The 21,614-nt window shown below is 50.7% G+C and overlaps 1 protein-coding gene across 2 annotated transcripts in view; it reads left to right on the top strand.

Moving 5' to 3' along the window:
• Nucleotides 1-21,614, top strand: part of RANBP10 (RAN binding protein 10) — a 60,417-nt gene that overhangs the window by 32,479 nt on the left and 6,324 nt on the right. For both annotated transcript variants that reach the window (XM_055554400.1, XM_055554399.1), the window contains exons 4-8: nt 9,901-10,068; nt 15,239-15,261; nt 17,025-17,209; nt 19,607-19,719; nt 21,439-21,547. In XM_055554400.1, coding sequence (XP_055410375.1) covers nt 9,901-10,068; nt 15,239-15,261; nt 17,025-17,209; nt 19,607-19,719; nt 21,439-21,547 — 598 coding nt within the window. The remainder of the gene's footprint in view (nt 1-9,900; nt 10,069-15,238; nt 15,262-17,024; nt 17,210-19,606; nt 19,720-21,438; nt 21,548-21,614) is intronic.

Genomic DNA, 21,614 nt, shown 5'->3' with positions numbered 1-21,614 from the left:
GCTGTCCCTGCGCCTCTCCTGATGATTGGGTATCTGTTTCTGAGGGTAGATACGACCCATGGAAGGCCCGTTCACATGCAGGTGCTGGCTGCATAGTCACTCAGCCCGCCCAGGGCTTCAGCTGACACCTGGATCTACCTCAGTGGAGGGCCTGGGTGCCCCTACGAGGACAGACTCCTAGAGTCACAGCTGTCTGCAGAGACAGCCTTTCCTCCTGCCTGCTTTGCCTTGGTCTTCGTGTTGAGCCACCATAAAGACAAGACCCTCCAGGGCCCCTCTAGCCCCTTTAGTCTGGAGCTCTCAGAGTCATCACCTGAGGCTTGTGTTGGTTCTGTTCTTGATGTTAAGGTTCCTAGAGCTTGGGGTAACAGTCTTGTGAGCACTGTGATGAGGCTTCTCTGATGCTACCCTCACAGAGTTTGCTGAATGAGAAAATCTCTTTCGCTTTCCCATTATCCGTTGTTGACCTGCTCCAGGCTACGGGCCCCATCAGATTTTTTAAGATATTTGAGGTTATCGGAAGAACAATTATCTGATGGATTTCTGGGGATGGCTGACCCTGAGTGAGTGACCATGCTTGAGAAGCAGCCCTGCCAGGGGATCTCCTAAGACATTTGCGCTCCCCCCACAGCAACCCCAGGTTTCGGAAGCACCCTGGCCAAGCCAGCCCAGCGCCTTCCCTCTGTAGCCAACCCCACAAGTAGCATGGCCAAGTGCTCTGAGGGCCAGGTGACCTACCCAGGAAGCCGGGGACCAGCAAGAGTGGAGCCCGCCTGGTGCTGCCTTGGTGGGCTGTGAGTTAGGAAAGCTGGCTCCATTTCTGCTCACTCCCTCAAGGCAGGAGGAAGAGGAAGTGTGAAGTGCCCAGGCTTGACCAGGGAGCTGGTAGTAAAGAGAGAGGGGGCAGGGAAACTTGCCAGGGAGTGCCTCCTGCAGGCTGGTTTTCCATGTCCTTTGTCAACCCTGAAAGGGTTCAGCCAGGGGAACTCAGAGGGCTAAGAAGTGACAGAATTGGGATTCAGACCCAAGGCTTCCTGATCTCAAAGTCCAGTGATGATCAGGATCTGTTTGTTGGGGAGAGAGGGCTGATTTGGTGCCCTAGGGGCTATTGCTCAGGCTGGTTTATGAGGTCTGGGATGGAGCCTGTGTGTTGGTCATTTGTGGGCCAGGACTAGAGCCTGGTAGGCAGGCACAGCACCAGCCCCACTCCCCGCTTTGGTGCTAATGTGGTGATGATGTGGAACTCTCTCCATGCAGCATTAAGCGTCCCCTCCCTTCCTAGTTCCCCTGGGATTGAGCCCTTGACATATCCTGGCAGATGGGAGTGGCAGGCGGAGGGGCTCTTGGAGCAGTCACGCTGGAGTTCCTGGCACCCCTAGAGGGAGTCGCCCACCTCGAGGTCACTGTAACCAGGGATGGCATCTGGGAGTGCCGAGATGATGAGCCTTGTCCTCAGCCACCCCCGTACCTCTGTGATTGGGAATTCCCCTCCGGTAATGATGGAGAGGGAAGTGGGTGGTGCCAGAGCATCAGAATGGGACACTTGGGGCCTCCTGCCTTCTGGCCTGAATGTGGCGTGGCTTCTCCTTGCATCACCGGCATCTGGTAGGTGTCTGACGTGGCAGGGATAGGCTTTTCTGTGTGGGTGCCAGCCCGGCGACCCATCCATTCTCTGTGGGAGGGACAGAGTTCTTTCTTTTTGGAGAGGGAAGAATGGTTAGTTGGGTGGCACTCACTGTCACAGTGCTGTCCCTATTGTGCAGCACCAGCATCAGTCGTCCCCAAGCCCCTGGAGCTGTTTCCCTGAAGGGCAGTTGAGCCCCCTCATTCTCTTCTGGCCCTCACAGCCTGCTATCCTCTGAGACAGCTGGCTCCGGCCCTGTGGTGAGGGTGATAACCCTCATTCCTGGTCTCATCACCCCAGCTTCACACCAGGCCCACCCAGGGAGGGGTGACTGCCAGGGTCCACACTTAGAAAGTGGCTGACTTTGGCTCTGGTGCAGGAATGGGGGGTGGGAGGAGGTCTGTCCCGGAGCTGAGGTTGATAGGGCTGCAGGGGAGACTCACCTAGGCAGAGGTCGGGGAAAGACCATGGTTGCTAGACCCTCCTAATGGGAAGGAGGACTAAGAACTATGGATTCTTCCAGAGCTGGCAGGGACACTTATATCAGCTGCCCTCCTTCAGAGGTGAGGAAGCTGAAACCCAGAAAAGTTAAAGGACTTTCCCAGGGGATGAGCCAGGTCTGCAGCCTCTTTGGGGGTCCAGAAGTGGCTTTACCATTAATCTATACAAATGGGGGCATGATGCAGGCAGATAGCTCTAATAACTTAGCTTTTCTTAAAAAGAAAAGTCGCAGTAACCAAACTCTTGGTAGAGCCCAGGATGGCCCCTGGGTGGTGTGTCGGTCAGCATGGTCTGACACAGGGACTTGTGCTTCAGGAGTCCTGCCAGCCCTTGACCCATTTCCCTTTCCATTTCAACAGATATTTCTTGAGCACCTACTGTGGGCCACGTGTTAGGCAACGTAAAGATGCTTGGATGTGGCCCCTTTAGTCAGAGAACTTTGTTTCCAGGATGAGAATCCCATCTCTCACCAGCTGGGTCAGCCAGCCCTCAAGCAGGGCAAGGAGAGGCACAAAGTCTTGGGGACTCAAATGCCATCTGGGATTTAGTCTTTCAGTCTCTCTCCCTGTCTTTTGTCTGCTTTCTGCTTATTAGCTTTAGTCTGTCAAACTGGCTTTCTACATGAGGTTGGAACAATGGCAGCACAGGGCTTTGAGGCCTACTCTCCTCCCAGCTCCCTTGTACAGAAATTCCAGAAAGATCTCTTACTGGTCCAGCTTGGGTCAGGGAGGAGGCTCCCTAGGATTAGCAACTGGAGCCCTAGGGTTGACACAGGGGAGGAGCTACCTCTTGAGAACAGGAGTGCTATCCCCCAGTGAAGGGGGCTGGCAGACATATCCTGGCACTCCTTGTTCCCTGATCCTGCTGTTTGTTCCCACAGCCTTGGGGGCTGGGTGCCAGCAGCGTGGTGCCCAGTCCCTTCGTAAAAGTTGACGGAACCCAGCCAGTCACCTACAGGGAGTAGCGCTGGTCAGGTGGCTGAGCCTAGGCTCCAGAAGCCTGGGGTTCCCTGCAGTTTGTGCTGATGGAGCCCAGTCTGGTCTTCAGAGCATCTTCCTCTTCCCTGTGATTGGATCGGGGACCACCCCAGGAAGGAGGAGGCTTCACCTTCACTCTCGTGGGTACCTGCTTGGAGCCTACTTGAAAGTCTCTCAGAAAAGAAGAGACCAGAGGCCCTCCCTAGCAGTTCAGTGGGTGCCTAAGACTCCATGCTTCCACTGAGGGGGGCGCGTGTGAGTCCATCCCCAGTTGCAGAACTAAAGGTCCCACATGCTGCATCATACAGCGCCCTCCCCCCCCTCCCCCCCCCCCCCCGCAGAAAAAAGGAAGATAGGAGATCCAAGCCTCTGAGAGTGTAATCTATAAGACCATAGGCCTTTGTGGAGCCTCTCAGTGCCTCAGTTTCCTCAGCCTTCAGATGGGGATTACCATACTTAATGATTGGTTTGGACTCTTGGAGTGTTCTTGTAAGTAGATACCTAGGGCCCTTTGACAATGATGTCTAATTGCTCCCCCTGATTTGTAGAGAAGGGAACCAAGGTCTGAGAAGGTGAGTGATGACCCGGGGTCTGCCACCTGAGAAGGGACAGTGCTGTGTGCGAGAGCAGACCGCAGAGGCCCTTCAGGCCACATGAGCTACCCTGGCATCCAGGACAGCAGTGTCTCTTTCTAACAGAGGCCAGATCCCCTCTCCTTAGTACCTTAGCCTCAGACTGACAGCAAAAACCAGAGTCACTGCAGAACGTGTAACAGCATTTAGGCCTTGGCCTCACAGTTTTTCTTCTGTCTGCCTGATACCTCAAGAATGGCCTTGTAGTACCAGCTTCTGTGGTGTGTGTGTGTGTGTGTCTGTATGTGTGTCTTTGTGTGTGCAGTCCAGCTTCTGTCTGGTGTGTGTGTGTGTGTGCGTGCGCGTGCGTGCAGTCCTGATCCAGGGATTGAACCCATGTCTCTTACGTCTCCTGCACTGGCAGGCAGGTTCTTCACCACTGGCACCTCCTGGGGAGTCCTTCTGTCTGCTGCACAGCTTCTCAAGCCCTGGGGGGAAGGTCCATTGAGGGCGGGGGTGACTGAGTCCATTTCGAGTGACTTTGTGCCCTTTAACATGTCCTCATCTATTTGGGCCTCTGGTACCTTTCTCTTGTGTTTGTTCTGCCCTTTCTAGTCCTTGACTAGCCTGAATTTTTCTCCGAAAGAAAAACAGAAAGTCATTGTATGAGGATAGCGCACAGGAAAATCCTCCAGTGACTTCACTTTAAGTTTTCTGTCCACACCACTGTTTGTTTAGTGAGTGTTCCCCATGGCAACCTTACCACATCTGGGACGAGCCACAGTCATCTCACCTGCCTTGTATTGTCACCCAGCTGCTTTGATGTCAAATAAGACATGTCAAATTTAACGTGTCCTGAAGATCTCTTCCTTCTGTCCATCTTCCCCATCTCTTAGTGAGTGGTACCACCATCATCCACCCATTTGCCCAGGACAGAAACCTGGGAGTCGTCTTCACTTCCCCTCACGCTGTCAGCGCCCACATTCAGCAAACCCTGTTGACTCCACTCCCAGTCTTTCCTCAGTCTCACTCAACTCCAGCCCTCCTGGCTGCCTTTCTGTTTCTCAGACATGCTGAACTCATTCCTCTTACCTCGAAAGTTCTTCCTTCTGATACTCTGGTCAAGCTGACCTCTGCTCGGGGTCATTCCTCATCCCCACTCCCACTTCCAGCTCATCATCTGGCTCAGTTTTTTTCAGAGCATGTTTTTTCTACCAGGTGTTTTCTTGTTTGCTCGTTGATTTACTTAGATGTTATATCTTCTCTGCTCCTTTCACACCACCCACCACCCTTATTTGTCAGCTCCATGGAGCAGGCCTTTGTTAACTAAGTGATAACAGTTAGATGATGCTTGTTCTTTCCAGAAGATGGAAAACTAGCACAGTGGTCTTAAACCAAACTGCTGCTGCTGCAGCTACTGTTACTAAATGAGCCATATACTCATATTCTGTTTTTAACCCAAGTTAAAAACCCTTTCACATGCATTCATACACATCTTACACACACACAGACACACACACACGCAAGCTCTTAATGGTGTTTGGAAAAAATACTGGCTATGAAATGATAGCTTCTATTGAAGATACATTACAGCCCTGTGATCTTCTTTGAAAAGCTTTTAACTTCATAGCGCTTTGAAGAGCAGGAGACAAGTAGCTGAGGTGTTGCTTCTCTGCACTGATAATTCCAAACGCTCAGAAACTTCTGTAGCCGTGAATGAGTGAGTGAAGGCGCTCAGTCATGTCTGACTCTTTGCGACCCCATGGACTGTAGGAGCCTACCATGCTCCTCTGTCCATGGGATTTTCCAGGCAAGCCATAGCGGACTGTATTAGTTTCCTGTTGTTGCTGTTACAATAGTAGTAGATTAAAATAATCCTTTTACAGTTCTAGAGGACAAAAGTCCTGAAACCCAGGTGTCAGCAGGGTGGTAGTCTTTCTGGAGGCTGTTGGGGAGGATCTACTTCCTTGCCTTTTCTAGATTCTGGAGCCCACTTACATACCTTGACTGATGGCCCCCGACCTCCGTCTTCAAAGCCAGCAGTGTAATGGCGTCTTCTGTTCTCTCTCTGCTGCCACTATCACATCACCTTTTCTGACTTGATGCCCCTGCCTCTCTCTTACATGTATCCTTGTAACTGCATTACTGTACTCTCCCCATCCCAGATAATCCAGGATCATCTCCCCATTTCAAGAGCCTTGACTTAATCACTTCTGCAAAATCTTTATTGCCATGCAAAGAAGCATATTTTACAGGTTCTGGACATTAGGATGTAGACATCTTTGGGAGGCCTTATTCGGTATGCTCCTGGAGAAGGGAATGGCTACCCACTCTAGTATTCTGGCCTGGAGAATTCCTTGGCCTGTATAGTCCATGGGGTCTCAAAGATTCGGACATGACTGAGCAACTTTGACTTCACATTCAGTATGCCACAGGGATTGTAAATTTTCTTCCTCTGGCAAGTCTGTATAACTGATAAAAATTCATTTGGGGATTAAAGAAAAGCAAAACAGGAAAGTATATCTATTTTTCAGTCAAACTGAGATAATGGTGAATCCTGAACTGACTCTAAATAGATATTTTGGATTTTTATTTGAGTTCTTTAGTTTTTAAAAACTTAAAATCCATATTTATAGCTTGAGTAGCTTGAGTTAAAAATCCAAAAATTCTATGGTAGGTTTGTCAAAATAATTACATAGTTTATCTTTGAAGAAAAGTATTCAAAATACTCAAATTTTAATTTTAGGTCTTTGAAAATATAAACATCTGTTGTTTTGGCGATGGCTATTGAGCTCCCATACACTGAGACAGAAATAGCTCACAAATGTCCTTGAGTCACTGACTAAGTTGGAAACAGTTCTGGTGATGATTTCACTAGCTTCAGTAAATCAAATGGCCACATTTGTATTCATTTTTAAAGAGTACCTGCTGCTTCAGTTGGAGAAGGCTAAAAAAAGAAACAAAAGAAAACCTTCCAGCATGTGTCTTCTATCTTCTAGACTATAGAATCTGCACAAAAGATCTGTCACACAGGATCATCCTTGTGTGAGAAAGAAGTGGACTGGAACTAGTCACTGCACACAAATACACACCACATGTATGCACACACCTGTGTCATCTCTCATCTCTCAGATTCCTGATGACAAGGGTTGGAGGGAGGCTTAGAAGTGGTGAGTGAGACAGGGACAGCCCCAGAAACAGTAACTGGTGACCAGAGAGGCTCAACAGGAACCAGGACTGATCAAGAATGTGGGTGGTATACTAGGGGTGGACCAAAGAATGTTATAGTAATCTTCAGAGGGCAAGCATTGGCAAACCTTGATGCACTGGCAAAAGAGAGAACTCAGTGGGCATCAATCAGCAACTGTGGGCATAGTTCTGAGAGGAACAATAGAAACAGCAAGCCAGCCCTGCTACAAGGATTCTTTGCGAAGAGCTAGAATGGACAGTGGTTTTGTTGGACAGTCTTCTCCCGACAGCCACTGGCCTCAGGAGGTGGTAAGCAGTGGGCTTGGCTTTAGGGAAGGCTGTGCTGGTCAGACAGCATTAAGAGAGTCCACCACTGTCCCTGGCATCCCAGGCCCCTGGAGCAGAAGTTTGGGTTTCTAGTAGCTTCAGCCACTGAAGCCTGTCTTGGGAGACTCCATGCTGAGAACTCGGCCTGTGGCCTCAAGTCTGGTGCTCCTGATGCTTTCTCTGAACTACACATATGTTCTTTGTATGTGGGAAGTGGGGCGGCTTCTTGCTTAGGAACCCTTTTTCAGTGGACACTGCAGTCTTTACAAAAGCCACCAGAACTGATTGGTGGGTTTGACAAGGATGCAGGATACCAGATGAATAAATAAAAAGTCAAATACATTTGCGTGTTTAATAGCTTTATGGAGATAAAATTTGCATCCCACAAAGTCTGGTCTTTTAAAGTGGCAGTCCAAGACTTCCCTGGCAGTCCAGTGGTTAAGACGCCACACATGGAGTGTAGGGGACATGGATTTGATCCCTGGTCACTGAAGATCCTGCATGCTGCATGCTGCAGCCAAAAAAGAAATAAAATGTACAGTTCAGTGGGTTTTTAGCATGTTTGCACAGTTGTGCAGCCAGTATCATACTCTAATTTTAGGACAATTTTATCACTCCAGAAAGAAACCTTGACCCCATCCTCCCACCCCGAAAATCAATTATATTTTGATATAATACCAAGAAACAATTAGAAATTAAAATTTTAAAATAACATAATAACATCAAAAGTGAAGTATTTAGTGATAAATTTGACAAAACACTGCTGAGAGAAACTAAAGAAGAAGACCTGAATAAATGGAGAAGTATACCATGTTCATGGATTTGAATAATCAATATTATTATACTGCCCATTCTTTCCAAGTTGATCTGTAGATTCAGTACAATCCCAGTCAAAATCCCAGCAGGAAATCAACTATATTCGAAATTTTAAAAATGATTTAAAAAATCCCAACAGGCCTTGGAAAGATACTGTTAAGAAAATGAAAAAAGACAAATCACAGACTGGAAGAAAATATTTGCAAAACACATTTTGTATCCAAAATAGATCTAGAACTCTTACCACTCAATAAGATTTACAAACCAGTTTTTTAAAAAAGATTTGCTGGAGAAGGAAATGGCAAACCACTCCATTACTCTTGCCTGTAAAATCCCATGGACAGAGGAGCCTGGTAGGTTGCAAAGAGTCGCATATGACTGAGTGACTTCACATGGTTCCATATAAATGAAAAAAAAAAGATTTGAATAGATAGTTCAATAATTTTCTAATAAACTGAATGTAAAGAAGTATATGAAAAGATGCTTAAGGTCCTTGGACATTGGGGAAATACAAATTACAGCCACTGCGTACATGTTAAAACGTCTTAAGAGAAAAAGAAGAAACGAAAAACAGTTGACAGTACCAAGTGCTGATGAAATTGTGAAACTCATACATTGCTGGTAGGGATGCATAACAGTATAGCCGCTTTGGAAAACAGTTTGACAGTTTGTTATCAAGTAAAACATATACTTATCTTATGACCCAGCAGTCCCCCATCTAAGTATAAAGAGAAATGAAAGCATATGTCTGTACAAAGACCTGTATACAAATGTCTAGTGGCTTTATTCATATTAGCCAAAAATTAGAAACAACTGTATGCCATCAACTAGTAAATGGACAGACTGTGGTATGTCCATACAATGGAGTTCTACTCAGCAATCAAAAGAAACAAAATACAGGTACACCTAACAATGTGGATGAATTTCAAAGGCATTATGCTGAGTGAAAGAAGCTAGACACGAGAAAACTCCATATTCTGTGATTCCATTTTTTTTAATTATTTTTTAAATTTTTGACTGTGCTGGGTCTTCATTGCTGTACAGGCTTTTCTCTAGTTGTGGCAGGCGGGCTTCTCATTTCAGTGGCTTCTCGTTGCGGAGCATGGGCTCTAGGGCTCACTGCTTCAGTAGTTGCAGCGCTCTGGCTGTGGAGTGCTGACTCAATGGTTGTCTTGCATGTTGGGCTTAGTTGCTCCGTGGCCTGTAGGATCTTCCTGGACCAGGGTTTGAACCCATGTCTCCTGCATTGGCAGGCAGATTCTTTACCACTGACCCACCAGGGAAAGCCCTGTGATTCCATTTATATGACGTTCTGGTAAAGGCAAAACCATAGGAACAAATCAGATCAGTGTTGCCAAAGGCTTAGGGGTGAGTGGAATGGAATCGGCTGCAAAGAGGCATGAGGGAAAACTTTTTGGATTGATGGAAATGTTCTATATCTTGATAGTGGTGGTGGTAATATTTGTTAAAACTTGTTGAACTGTGAGTTAAAAAGGAAGAATCTTATTACATGTAAATAATACTTCAGTTTAAAAAAGCATTTAAAAAAACCCATGATATACCTCAGGGTTCAGTTCAAGCCCCTTCTCCTTCATGAGGCTTCCCCCAGTCATCTCCTTGTTTCATGGCCCTCTGGTAAGTCCCTTCCAGGGCTCGCATGTTTTTGGTTCCTGTTAACCCCAGCTTGGGCTCGCTCTTTGGGAGGGCTGCCTCACCAGTGACTTGCTGAACTCACTGCTCATTTAACACAGCCAGACCCTGCCCGCAGCCAGCTCTGAGAGGCCAGACATGCTGGTGAGGTGGTGGAGGCTAGAGCTCAGCCTGAGTGGGCTTCTTTGACTGTCTTGTTCTCTCAAGTACCTCACTTCAGCTCTTGCTCTCTTTTCCTCCACAGGTTGGGATAAACATTCCTATGGTTACCATGGTGATGATGGGCATTCCTTCTGCTCCTCTGGGACTGGCCAACCCTATGGTCCCACATTCACTACAGGAGACGTGATTGGCTGCTGTGTCAACCTCATCAACGGCACTTGCTTCTACACCAAGAATGGCCATAGCCTTGGTGGGTACATAGGGGACCTGGGAGGGTCTGCCCTGTGGAGCCACTTTGGTTGACGAGAGGTTTTGAAGCCAGAGCCGTGCCGTATATCCTCTGCTGAGCTCTGGGGAACTGCAGCCCTTTCTAAGCATTGGAGCCTTGAAAGGGGAAGGGAGTGTGTAGGGGTTCTCCCTTTGCTAATCTATCCATTCAACAGCATTTATTGAGCCTGGGTCAGTGCTCAGGGAGAGTAATGTCATGGTCATGCTCCTGGCCTGTGTGACACTCACTGGAGCAAGATTTAGGGTTGATAAGAAGTTTGAGGGGCTCTAGAACATACTGGACAGTGGAAGTGATTTGTATGCCAGTCACCTGGGCCCAGACTTTGGCTGGCCCTTCTGTAGGGCACTGGTTGCTATGGAGCAACAGTGAGGGCTGCTCTAGTACACGAGGTAAACAGACAAGCTGGAGTCAGATGGGGCCAGGTCTCTTCTGACCTTTTTGTGGTTAACAGACAGCAGCTTTGAAAGAATTACGTTGGAAAGGTCCCTTTGGTTAAACTGAGAAGGATGAACTGACTGGAGTAAGGGCTGAGGAGGAGGCAGATGACCTGAGACACAGCTGTGGTGATGGGTGCAGACAGTGGAGAACAGGCCTGCAGAGGCCTTGGGGTGGTGCAGCATAGGTTAGTGACAGGTGGGGCACACTGGCAAGAAGGGAACATGAGAAAGTAGCTGGATTAGTGGCGCCATCAGCCAGTCAGAAATCCAGGAGCAGCAGCAGGCAGGTGGAGGTTCCCTTGCAGAGCAGTCCTGTACACACAGAGAGACTTAGGATAGAACTTCAGAGAGAGGGGAACTCTGGCTATTCTGACACCTTGCCCTGGTAGGGGTGGGTACTGTTTGGCCGTTGAGGGAGTGGAACCCACAAGCCAGAGTGGCTGTGAGGTGGTACCTAACTGCTAGGCAGGCCTGCCTGAGTTTGCAGAGGTCTCTAATCTGGCAGAACCCTCCCAGCCAGGTTGACCAGAGGCTTTGCCACGAAAGGGAGTTGGGCATTTGACTTTGAACCCAACTCATCAGAGGCTCACTTCCCCTAGCTTCAGGGGCAGTCAGAAGGTGGCTGCCACTCCCCACATCCCCTCTGTGGCTTCTCCAAGCCCTGGCAAAATCAGGGGATCTGTGTGGAGATCAGGTCTACTTGTGGCAGGTGATCAGGAGCCAGTATTCCTCAGCAGGGCACTCAGATGCCACAGCCCAGTGTGGGCGGCCAGGAGCATAGCACAGACGCCGCAGAGCTGACCCAGCCGCACGTCCGGGAAACCCTCCCCTGACCCGTGGCCACCTAGCTGCAAGTGCTGGTATCCAGCTGCAAGGAGCTAGCTGCTCCAGGGCAAGGCCTCATTCCCGCTGTATTCTTGGACTCCAACCATTTTCTGCCTCTTCACTCTTCTGCTGTCAGAATCCAGGGCCTGCTGTTATGGGCTCTCAGTCCTTGCCCAAGTCCTGCTTCGCTTGCTCCTCCAAGCCAGGCCCAGTCCTGCCTCCCTGCTCTGAACACCTGCCCTCCTTACTTACCTCTCTTCAGCTTGTCCTTACTTTGCTCAGAGCATGGCACCTGCCGTGGGACACGAGATTTGGGACATGCTTGTTGTTCTCTCTGCACCTGCACCTCCCTCCTCTGGGCCCTCAACCCTTTGTCGGTCTAGATCCCTAAAGAGCTCATGGCCACCTCAGTGTCAGCCAGACCCTCTCACTGTTTTTAAAAACTTATCTCCCTAGTAGATGTTTATGTACACCCCATGCTAGACCTTACATTTCTCATAATTAAACTTCCTTTAGGTCTATATTGTCAATTTTCTTAGTCTGTCAAGATCTGCTTTGGTCTTGCTCATCCTGTCTCCAATGTTTGGTATCCTCTTCAGCTGTTCAGTTCAGTTCTGTTGCTCAGTCGTGTCCTACTCTTTGCGACCCCATGAACTGCAGCACGTCAGGCTTCCCTGTCCATCCCCAACTCCCGGAGTTTACTCAAACTCATGTCCATAGAGTCAGTGATGCCATCCAACCATCTCATCCTCTGTCATCCCCTTCTTCTCCCACCTTCAATCTTTCCCAGCATCAGGGTCTCTTCCAGTGAGTCAGTTCTTTGCATCAGGTGGCCCAAGTATTGGTGTTTCAGCTTCAGCATCAGTCCTCCCAATGAAAATTCAGGACTAATTTCCTTTAGGATGGACTGGTTGGATCTCCTTGGAGTCCAAGGGACTCTGAAGAGTCTTCTCCAACACCACAGCTGTATGTTAACGGCTACATGTTAACAATCTTCAGCTGTGTGTTAACCTAAATTTGGGTAAGCATGTTTCTATGTGTTTTCATCAAGATACTGATAAAAATATTGGAAGAGGACAAGGCTAGATTTGAGCCCTTCAGCCTACAGCTTGTCCAGGTAGACACCAGCCATTTAAGAAGCACTTCACTATGTTATTCTGAAGCTCACGTGTTTCTGTCTTGTCCACAAGGATACTGCTGAGACCTTACTAAAAAATGAATCTGACCTATCCTCTGCATCTTCTAGATCACAAAATTTAAAGGAAGGTCAGTGAGCTCTGAGTGATAGACCACTTGGTGACTCTTCTAATGACCTTGTTTCCTTCTCACAAGCCTGCATGTCAGTATAATGTGCTTCAGAATCTCACGCAGAATCAGTGAGCCAGTGACTGCTCTCTCACCTCAGAACCTTTTTCCCTTTAGAGAAGCAGAGTGGCAATTCTTGCCTCCAGCCGCCCTGCTCCTTTTATTTGCTCCCTCGTCCTCTGTCAGAGCACTCGCCCTGTGTGTCACTGGTGAGCTGTCTGTGTCATTACTAGTTGGACACCATCTCTCTTGCTGGAGTTGGCAGCACTTTTAGGGCCAGGCTTACAGCTGGTTTTCTAGTGCCTCACGCAGGGCCTGGCTCCTGCGAGGTCTCAGCAAATACTTGATGGGAGGACAAATGAATGTTCTGAGTGAATGGAGACTGATGTCTCACTCACAAGTGGTCCCTGTGCTTCCAGAGTAATTTTTTTTTTTTCTGCAAACCTTGGGATTTTAGTTCCCTGATTAGGGATCAGAATCAGACCCCCTGCAGTGGAAGTATGGATTCTTAACCACCAGATCACCAGGAAAGTCCCCAGAGTAATTTTTATACAGCTTCTTTATATCCTCAGCCTCAGTGATCCCTGAGCTTTGTGTCTTTGGCTCAGGGTACTTCTCATCAGTGGGTTTGTATGTCCTGTTTGCATTCTGGATCTTTGCCTGGACTTCTCAGATCTTCCCATGGGCCATCTCATATCTTGCTATCACAGTGGCTTTGTGGAGACTCCTGGAGACCTGCAGGGCTGTGGGAAGCAGTGTTGCCCTTGTCCAGTGCAATAGGGGGTGGAGTATCCTCTCTCCTCATCCTCATGGATGCCTTCCCAAGTGCCAGTGTGAGATAGAGCTAGGTGAGCTGGGTAGGTCATCCCCTGGGCAGGAGCTTGGTAGGTGCCTTGCCCTGTGGTGCAAGTCTAGTCGGCTTGTACCTGGACCTCACAGTTGATGAGGCAGCTTTCACAGAGAATCCGTTTCTCCTTTCTTCTTGGGGTGTTGGGTGTATCATTACCCTCTTTTGTCAGATAGGCTCAGAAAGGTGGGGTAGCTTGTCAGAGATCACACAGCAGGTAATTGATAGAGCCTGGACTCCCCCTTCTTCCAGAGTTCTGCGGGCCTCTCCACGAGCCTGGGAGCATAGCAGCAGTAGCCCGGCCACACTGAGGTCCGTGGGGGCAGCTCCCATGTAGACCTGGTGGGTGGACATTGAGGGGCTTCCAGAGTCCATCCTGCTGGTTCTGTGACTGCTGACTGTGCACATGGGGCCGGAAGTGGCCACAGGCAGGCAGGTCATGGGTTTATGAACTTCCTTCACTGAGGAGCAAAATAGCCCAGTAAAGAAAGTAAACATTTCTCTGTGCCTTGGTTTTTTCATACGTAAACCGGTGTCAGAGACAGTATACAACCTTCCAGGCCTGTTCTGATAATTAAATGCCTCCTTGGAAGAGGTGAACTAAGTGCCCAGCACAGAGGAAGCACATGGGATGCGCTGGCTAGCTGTCAGGATTCTGGCCCGAGGTTTCCTGGGAGACCTGTCGTCAGACCCTCCCCTGTTCTTTTGTCCTGCTGGGTTTCCATTTCTTTTCTGGGTGGAGCTGAGTGAGAAGACGGGGACCTCTAAGTAGTCAGTGGTTTGAAAATCTCTCAGGCCAGAAGCTTAGGAACTTAGAGGATGTAATAAGAATTTATCTTAAAAAATGGGAAGACTATGAGTCCTTGGGAGAGTCTCCTTTGGCTTTGAGTCATTTCTCAACCTGCAAAACATGAATGCTCTGGTTTATATACCGAGGCCCCTCTCCTGCTCCGGCCTGCTGATACGTTTTAGGTCTTGCTCCCCTCTGCCCTCACTTCCTGTTCAGGACTGGGGTCCCTAGAAACACAGCCTCTTTTCTTGGCAGCAAGGCTCAGAGGGTACACAGGCCAGTGTTAACTTGGGCTTGTCAGCTCAGAATCTCTGGGGACCCTGGGCAAGTAGGGGCTGAAGATGGGCAGCTGCCACCCTCTCTGTCGCCACATCTCTGTCAGTGTTGGCACAAAAGACTAGTTTCTGCTGATTTTATGACTGCTGGCAAATCATTTAACTGCTGAGGCTTACTTTCTACATCTGTAAAATGGGGATAAGAAAGCCTGCTCCCTTAGTTGGTCTAAGCCCCAGATGTTAACACCTAACTAAGCACTCCCTTAGTTAGCACCAGAGTTGGTCTAAGGATAGATGAGGTAATGGGTGGAAAAGAGCCTGGCATGCAGAGTAGTTGTCCAGAAATATGTGTTGGATCAAGAGAGTGTGATCAGGCCTGGAGAGTCCTCAGGATCTATCATTTGGGTGTTGGTTATTCCTGGCAGATTTTCCCCGAGAGGTTAAAAATGCTGTGGATAAATAACCAAATATCAGACTTCACTTCTGGCCAGGGTGTAAACCTATCAGGCCCTGGCTCATGCTGGCCCTGGATCCACCATAGGGGAGATGTGGTGACCAGCCCCTCTCCCAGCCATTGTGACAGGCGCTCTGGGGGCCCACAGAGGTGTGGGAATCCACCACATGGTCTGATGACTGTTTTTTCCCTCCACAGGTATAGCCTTCACAGACCTCCCGGTAAGTACTGCTGTGGGATCTTCCGCTCTGGCCCCTAGGGGCTGACAGGCATAGTGCAGGCACAGTGGGGTCCTGCCCTCTCCTCAGCCAGTGGTATGTGCTGTGCCATCAGCTTGAAAGTATCAGTAAGGGGCCCTGCCAGCCTTCTCTCTCCAGCAGCAAGGCCTGGTCTTCCTCCATGACTCTTAGCAGGTGACCATGATTTGTGGCATTTCCAGAGGCAGCCGGCAGGTTGGGGACAGTGTAGGCAGAGATGAGGTAGCTCCATGGCTTGGCTGGTCTGAACCAGTTCTGTGTGGCTTATACCCAGTGGACTTGTGGGCAGAGTATAGAAAATTGTTCCTGAAGTGTTAGGGAGCTGGATCCGTGTACATCCCCATCTGAGATCCCTGAGGAAAGCCAGCACCCTTGGGGAGTGAGCCTGCTATCATTCAGGGTACCCCTGAGCCAGAGAAATGAGCTTTATGGTGAAAAGGTCAGGTTTTCCTGCTGACTTAGTTCAGGGCTCATCCCACCTCCTGCACCCCAGTCCTTCTTGCTTGTGAGTCATCCCGGGCCTCGTCACATGCAGGGCCTCCACCCAGAATGGTGGGAGTCTGGCTTGGCTGTGTGCCCTGGCTGGTTCTGGAAGGAGGAAGGGTTTGCTGGCCCTGGGGGCTACTTAGGGATCCTGGGCACCCCTGTGATGCTCTAGGAATAGGAAATGCCCTCATGATCTGAGGGCCCTCCTCAAGCTCAGTTTACAGCACCTCTGTCTGTGTATCAAAATCCTTCCCTCCTGCCTGGAGTCCCCAAAGGGTGGGCTGTGGTCCTAGGTGAAGTGCACAAACACAGGAGGAGAATTCTGACCCTGAGTGGGGAAGGGTCTAGTGTTGGAGATGTGACACGAAACGCTCAGACATGGGTGTGACGGCACTCTCTGCCAAGTGCTGGAAAGGCTGAGCCCAGAGTGCGGTAACAGCACGTGATAAGAATGATACGGGGCCTGATTATGGAAGGTGGAAGAGAAGACTGGGAGCCCGGGGACAATGGGGAAGATGCTGGCGAGACAGTGGGCTGTAGCATGGGAGCCATAGGAGATGTGAGGGAGTGACCTGGTAGAACCTGGTCCAGGGAAGCAGGGAGCCTGACACCCAGAGGACATGCCCAGACGTCCTCTGGCCAGAAGATCCTCCTCTAAGTGAGCCTCAGACAGGAAGGGCCTTTCTTTACCCTTTTCCATTGTCAGGGGGTCCAAACCACTTAATGTCCTTGGCCCTACTCTCCCCTTCTTCCCTTCCTTTCCTGTCTCCCCGCATCCTTTCCTGCCCCCTCATAACCCCTTTTTTTGTGTGGTAAAGGGATCCTTGGTCCTGATCGCTCTGAGAGGAGCCATCACCCACCCCTGCAGCAGATTTTCACAGGCATGCCTGCAGGGTGGTGGGGTCCGGCCTGCCTCTGTGTGCCCTGGCCAAGTCCCAAATGGGGGCCTTGGGTTTTGGGGATACTACAGCCTCTAATGCGGGGAAGGAGACTCCGCATCGAGCCTGGCTTTTCTTTTGCTTTTTCCCCTCTAACTCTGGGGAGCAGTTTCTCTGCTCGGGAGGTGGGCAGCACTTGGCTTAGCCCTGCCTCCCCCCGGCCATGTTGCAGTTCTCTCAGAGCCGAAGCAGCGGCCTGCAGGAGCCAACGCCTCCCTGCTCTGTGCGAGGGTGAGATGAGGCGAGGCCCTGCTGCCCCCGCTTGCCCTCAGGGCCCAACTGACATTTCATTCTCCTCCTCAGGCCAACCTCTACCCCACCGTAGGCCTGCAGACACCCGGGGAGATTGTGGACGCCAACTTTGGGCAGCAGCCCTTCCTGTTTGACATTGAGGACTACATGCGGGAGTGGCGTGCCAAGGTCCAGGGCACTGTCCACTGCTTCCCCATCAGTGCCCGGCTTGGCGAGTGGCAGGCGGTGCTGCAGAAGTGAGTCCCCCGCCCCTGCCCTTTCCCTCCCTGCCCCCTCCCAAGGGCCTCACTGTCCTGTAGACCCCTGAACTGCTGCAAGCTGCTCTTGGGAACTCTAGTGAGTAGTGCTCCTTCTGGAAAGCACTCCCAGGATGACTCTGCCTGCTGCTTTCCTGCCCCTCTCTTAGTTCACTTCTCCAGAGCTGCTCCTGGTTGAGCCTGTGCCCCTCCACTGGATCAGAAGGCCCTGGATGTAATATCACTGGCAGGGCTGTTTCTCTTCCCCAGCTCATCTTGCAGAGGATGTACTAGGATGCCCTGTGGCCTCTTCCTTTGTGGACTTTTTTTCCATCATAGGGAGTATCTGTCATGCCGTGACTCTGGCCTCAGGTCACTGCTCAGGGTCGGATCCACCTAAACCCCTCGGCTCTGCAGCAGTGGTGGTGGGAAGAGAGACCTCCCTAGGGCCCACCTAGCTGACTCTTGGCCGATTAATTCCCAGACTCTCCTGGGGGCCAGTCTTGCTGAGACACCCAAGGGAGGTCAGATACAGGTCTCTCTTCCACTTGCCAGCTGCAGGCCTGAGTGGGGCAATGAGCTGTACCCACTCTGCCAGGAGGTGTGTTAGTTTGTTTTGGCTCTCAAGGATGAACAGAGGAAGGCTGGTCCCCTCCTAGCCCGGGTCATTGGCCTGTAGATGCCAGGGTCCTAGAGTCCAGGGGGTGGGGATGGGGTATACACTCGGTTCTTCGTGCAGCCTTTCTTGAGGGATGGATATTGTGCGAGGACTGAGGCAGGTGGCAGGTGGCCAGAGCCTTCTCAGGAATAGCAGCACGACTCCATCTTGTCCCCAGCCCCAGAACTTAGAAGCAGCCCCTCCTTGGAGGGCCAGATGGTGCCAGTCCCCACAGTAGGCTTGCTGGGACAGGCAAGGGGAGGGGTGAGCTGCCCCAGCTGTGTGGGGGAGGGGCTGATGCTCTCAGCTGACAGGGCCTGGCCTCAGCACATGGGTGTGTTTGTTTATGTGTATGTATCTGTGTGCCTGTGTGTGTTCATAGGTAGTATTTGCTAAGTATTTCATATAACCCATATCCTGTGACTTCATATAATTTCACTTTAGGGGCATTGTTAATGGCTATATTATCTCACAGACACATTTTCCACAAGCCCCTTGGGTGGCTTCCCTTGGTGGTAGCTTCAGGTTATTTCCTCTCTCTCGCTTGAGTAGGTCACCCTTTTATACATTAGGAGTTTTCCATATTTAAGATTATTTTCTGGGTATCCTTTCAAGAAGTAGAATTACTGAATCAAGGGGACTATACATTTTAGTGGCCTCTGATATGTGTATATGTGTATGGCCTCATCTGAACCTTGTTTTGTCAAGAATTTTTGCCCTTGTGTTTTTAATAGTATAATTATTATAATTCTTATTTGTAAGAAAATGTTATGAATACATAATTTCATAATAAGAGGTCGTATATATTGACTTCTTGCTTTGTGCTAGGCACTGTATATGGATCGTCTCATTTACCCATTAAAACATAAGGGAACACCCAACTGAACTTCTGAGCCTTCCACAGGACAGCCCTACAGACATTCGGCTTGGGCAGTTACAATAATGACATTGACATATGCACACACCAAGGTGTTCACTTTCATGCACATCAGACACGAGGGCTCCACGTGTGCCGCTGCTTATGTGTGCCAGTTTCAGGCGGGATTAAATGATTTCTGGGCATCAGGTTTCTCAGGGCCATCTCCCAAAGACTGTGTTCCTGTTGGCCATGTTACTGCCTGAAACTGTGGCTTCTGGACAGACCCTAGATTTGTGGTCTATTGTGGAGTAACCTGGGTCATGGGTTAGCTCCCCATCACCCTCTAGAGCCAGCACTCCTGAGGGCCAGGCTCACCTGAGCTGGAATGCTTCTGCCAGGCATGTGGGGCGCCTGCACAGGAGCTCCTGTGTCTGGAGAAGGTACGCACGTGGCATGCCTCATCCCCATCTGGGCTGCTGCCAGACTGCTTGGCTGGCTGCCCTCCCAGGAAGCCCTCGGAGAGGCTCGCAGCAGCTGTCTCTGGGTTTGCCACAGGTCACAGGAGGCGGCCGCTTCTGTGAGGAGACGGTCTGTACTTTCCTTATGTACTCGTGTTACCACACTTGCCCGCTTGTGGGCAGCATAACCCAGAGAACTGCAGCCACTCCTCAAGCGGCGAGGACCACCCTGGTGACCTGCCCCTCCCCCTGCCTGACTGCATGAGCCCTGGGGGAAGTTTTCATTTGGTTTCAGCTCCTATATTCTCATTCTGTGGAGATTGCATCTTTAAGATATGTTTAGGGAGATAGTCTGTCCCGCCAGGGGGTCAGTGAGAAATGTAGTTCTTAAGTGTCAACCTTGAGCATTTCCTTTTTTCTAGCATGGTCTCGTCTTACCTGGTGCATCATGGGTATTGTGCCACGGCCACGGCTTTTGCCCGAATGACTGAAACCCCGATTCAGGAAGAACAAGCATCCATAAAGAACAGACAAAGTAAGGTTGACTCTCCTCTGCCCCTACCTTCCCTCCCTCACCTGTCCCTGCTCTTTGGCTCGTGGCAGCCTTGGGTAACCTGTCAGGAGTCTGTTCAGCTCAGATCCTCCCCAGAAGACCAGCCCACCACCCAGCCCTGAGCCCTGCTTCTATCCCTCTTTCAAGGCAACACTGCCCCCAGGGACTGTCCCAGCATGGGATGTCTCCATGCAGGCGTCCTAATGCACTCTTTGATGGCTGGCTGCAAGCTGGGCCCTGTGTGGCTGGCTACCCCCGCCTCCATGCTTGTTTCCTTCCCCCGGCATGCTGGATTCCACTTAGCCCCCCATTCATGGTCTTCTGGAAAGAGTGTATTTGCATCTTACCAGTCCAGTGCCCTGCCTTGTCCACCATTTACTCAACCTGAGTCATTTTGCCTGCCCCTGGCCAGAGAGAGGATGAAGTTTTCAGACGGGGAAGGCTGATGCTCCATGGCTGCTGTGGTAGAACTCTCTGCTTCCCACCTCTGCTCCTGCCCTTTGCCTTTGAAGGAGCCCAAGGAAGCTTTCCTGGTGTTCGTACAGGCCTGCCTGCTGTGTGTGGGGGGCTCTTTTGTGGAGGAGGGTGTGGGGAAAGAGGAAACAGCCCAGAAAGGAGATCGGGCGAGGAGCGGAGAGTGAGGGAGAGTAGGTGTGTGGACACGTGTCTGTGTGTGCCTGCCTGGGTCTCTTGGAGCCTGTGTCTCTCTGTGCATGTGGATGTGTCTGTGTCTCTCAGAGAATCTGTGCCCAGCCTGGCAGACGGGAAGGGATCCCAGACTTGGGGTCTGTGAGTGAGAGAGGCCCAGACCCAGAAGGCCCTCCCAGCAAGACGCACCAGGCCCCAGGGCAGGAGCACGATGCCAAGGGCCTTGTTGTTGCTAAGTCGCTTCAGTCGTGTCCGACTCTGTGCGACCCCATAGACGGCAGCCCACCAGGCTCCCCCGTCCCTGGGATTCTCCAGGCAAGAACACTAGAATGGGTTGCCATTTCCTTCTCCAATGCATGAAAGTGAAAAGTCAAAGTGAAGTTGCTCAGTCGTGTCCGACTCTTAGCGACTCCATGGACTGCAGCCTACCAGGCTCCTCTGTCCATGGGATTTTCCAGGCAAGAGGACTGGAGTGGGGTGCCATTGCCTTCTCCAGCCAAGGGCCTGAGAGGTGTCAATGCCGGAGCTGCCAGCATGAGGAGGGTGGTCTCCTCTCTCAGCAGGGGCCGCTGCAGCCCCTGAACACCACTGAGCCGTGGGCACTAGCCCAGAGACCATGAACTCCCATTGCCATCCCTATGAGGCCTAAGGAGAGGAGTCTGGGTTTAAGAGGAGCCTGTCAGGCCACAAAGCTGCCCAGGTGCCCACTCCCAGATTACACTCTCATAGCCAAGACCTCTGCCCCTGCCAGGCCCCTGGCAACCTGTGCTCCATAGGCGCAGGCCTTCGAACTCGCCCTCCTGCTTTTCTGGGCTGGGGCGCCCACTCCTCCCTTTCCCCATGATTCTCTGAGGACTCCTGACACTTGACAGAAACCAGGATCTGTTGTGGGCCTGGTGGCCAGGTTCTTTCTTCGGTCTCTTCTGTGAGCATCTCAGGGGGCTTGAGCCTACCCACTGGACTGGTGGCTGGCCTGTGCCCGGGCCTGGCAGTGCGGAGACGTGTGGGGGGTCTGTGGCTGCTCTCTCACTGCCTTGCTCTTTCTCTCCTCAGAGATTCAGAAGCTGGTGCTGGAGGGCCGAGTAGGGGAGGCCATTGAGACCACACAGCGCTTCTACCCAGGGCTGCTGGAGCATAATCCCAACCTGCTCTTCATGCTCAAGTAAGTTTGGGGCCCTGCCAGCTCCCCCCGTTTCCCCACTGGTAGTGGGAATATGCAACCCGGACCA

Source organism: Bubalus kerabau, chromosome 17 (genome assembly GCF_029407905.1).
Source record: "Bubalus kerabau isolate K-KA32 ecotype Philippines breed swamp buffalo chromosome 17, PCC_UOA_SB_1v2, whole genome shotgun sequence".
Taxonomy (NCBI): Eukaryota; Metazoa; Chordata; class Mammalia; order Artiodactyla; family Bovidae; genus Bubalus; species Bubalus kerabau.
The sequence above is the reverse complement of the archived record's forward strand: the minus strand, read 5'-3'. Positions and strand labels throughout refer to the sequence as shown.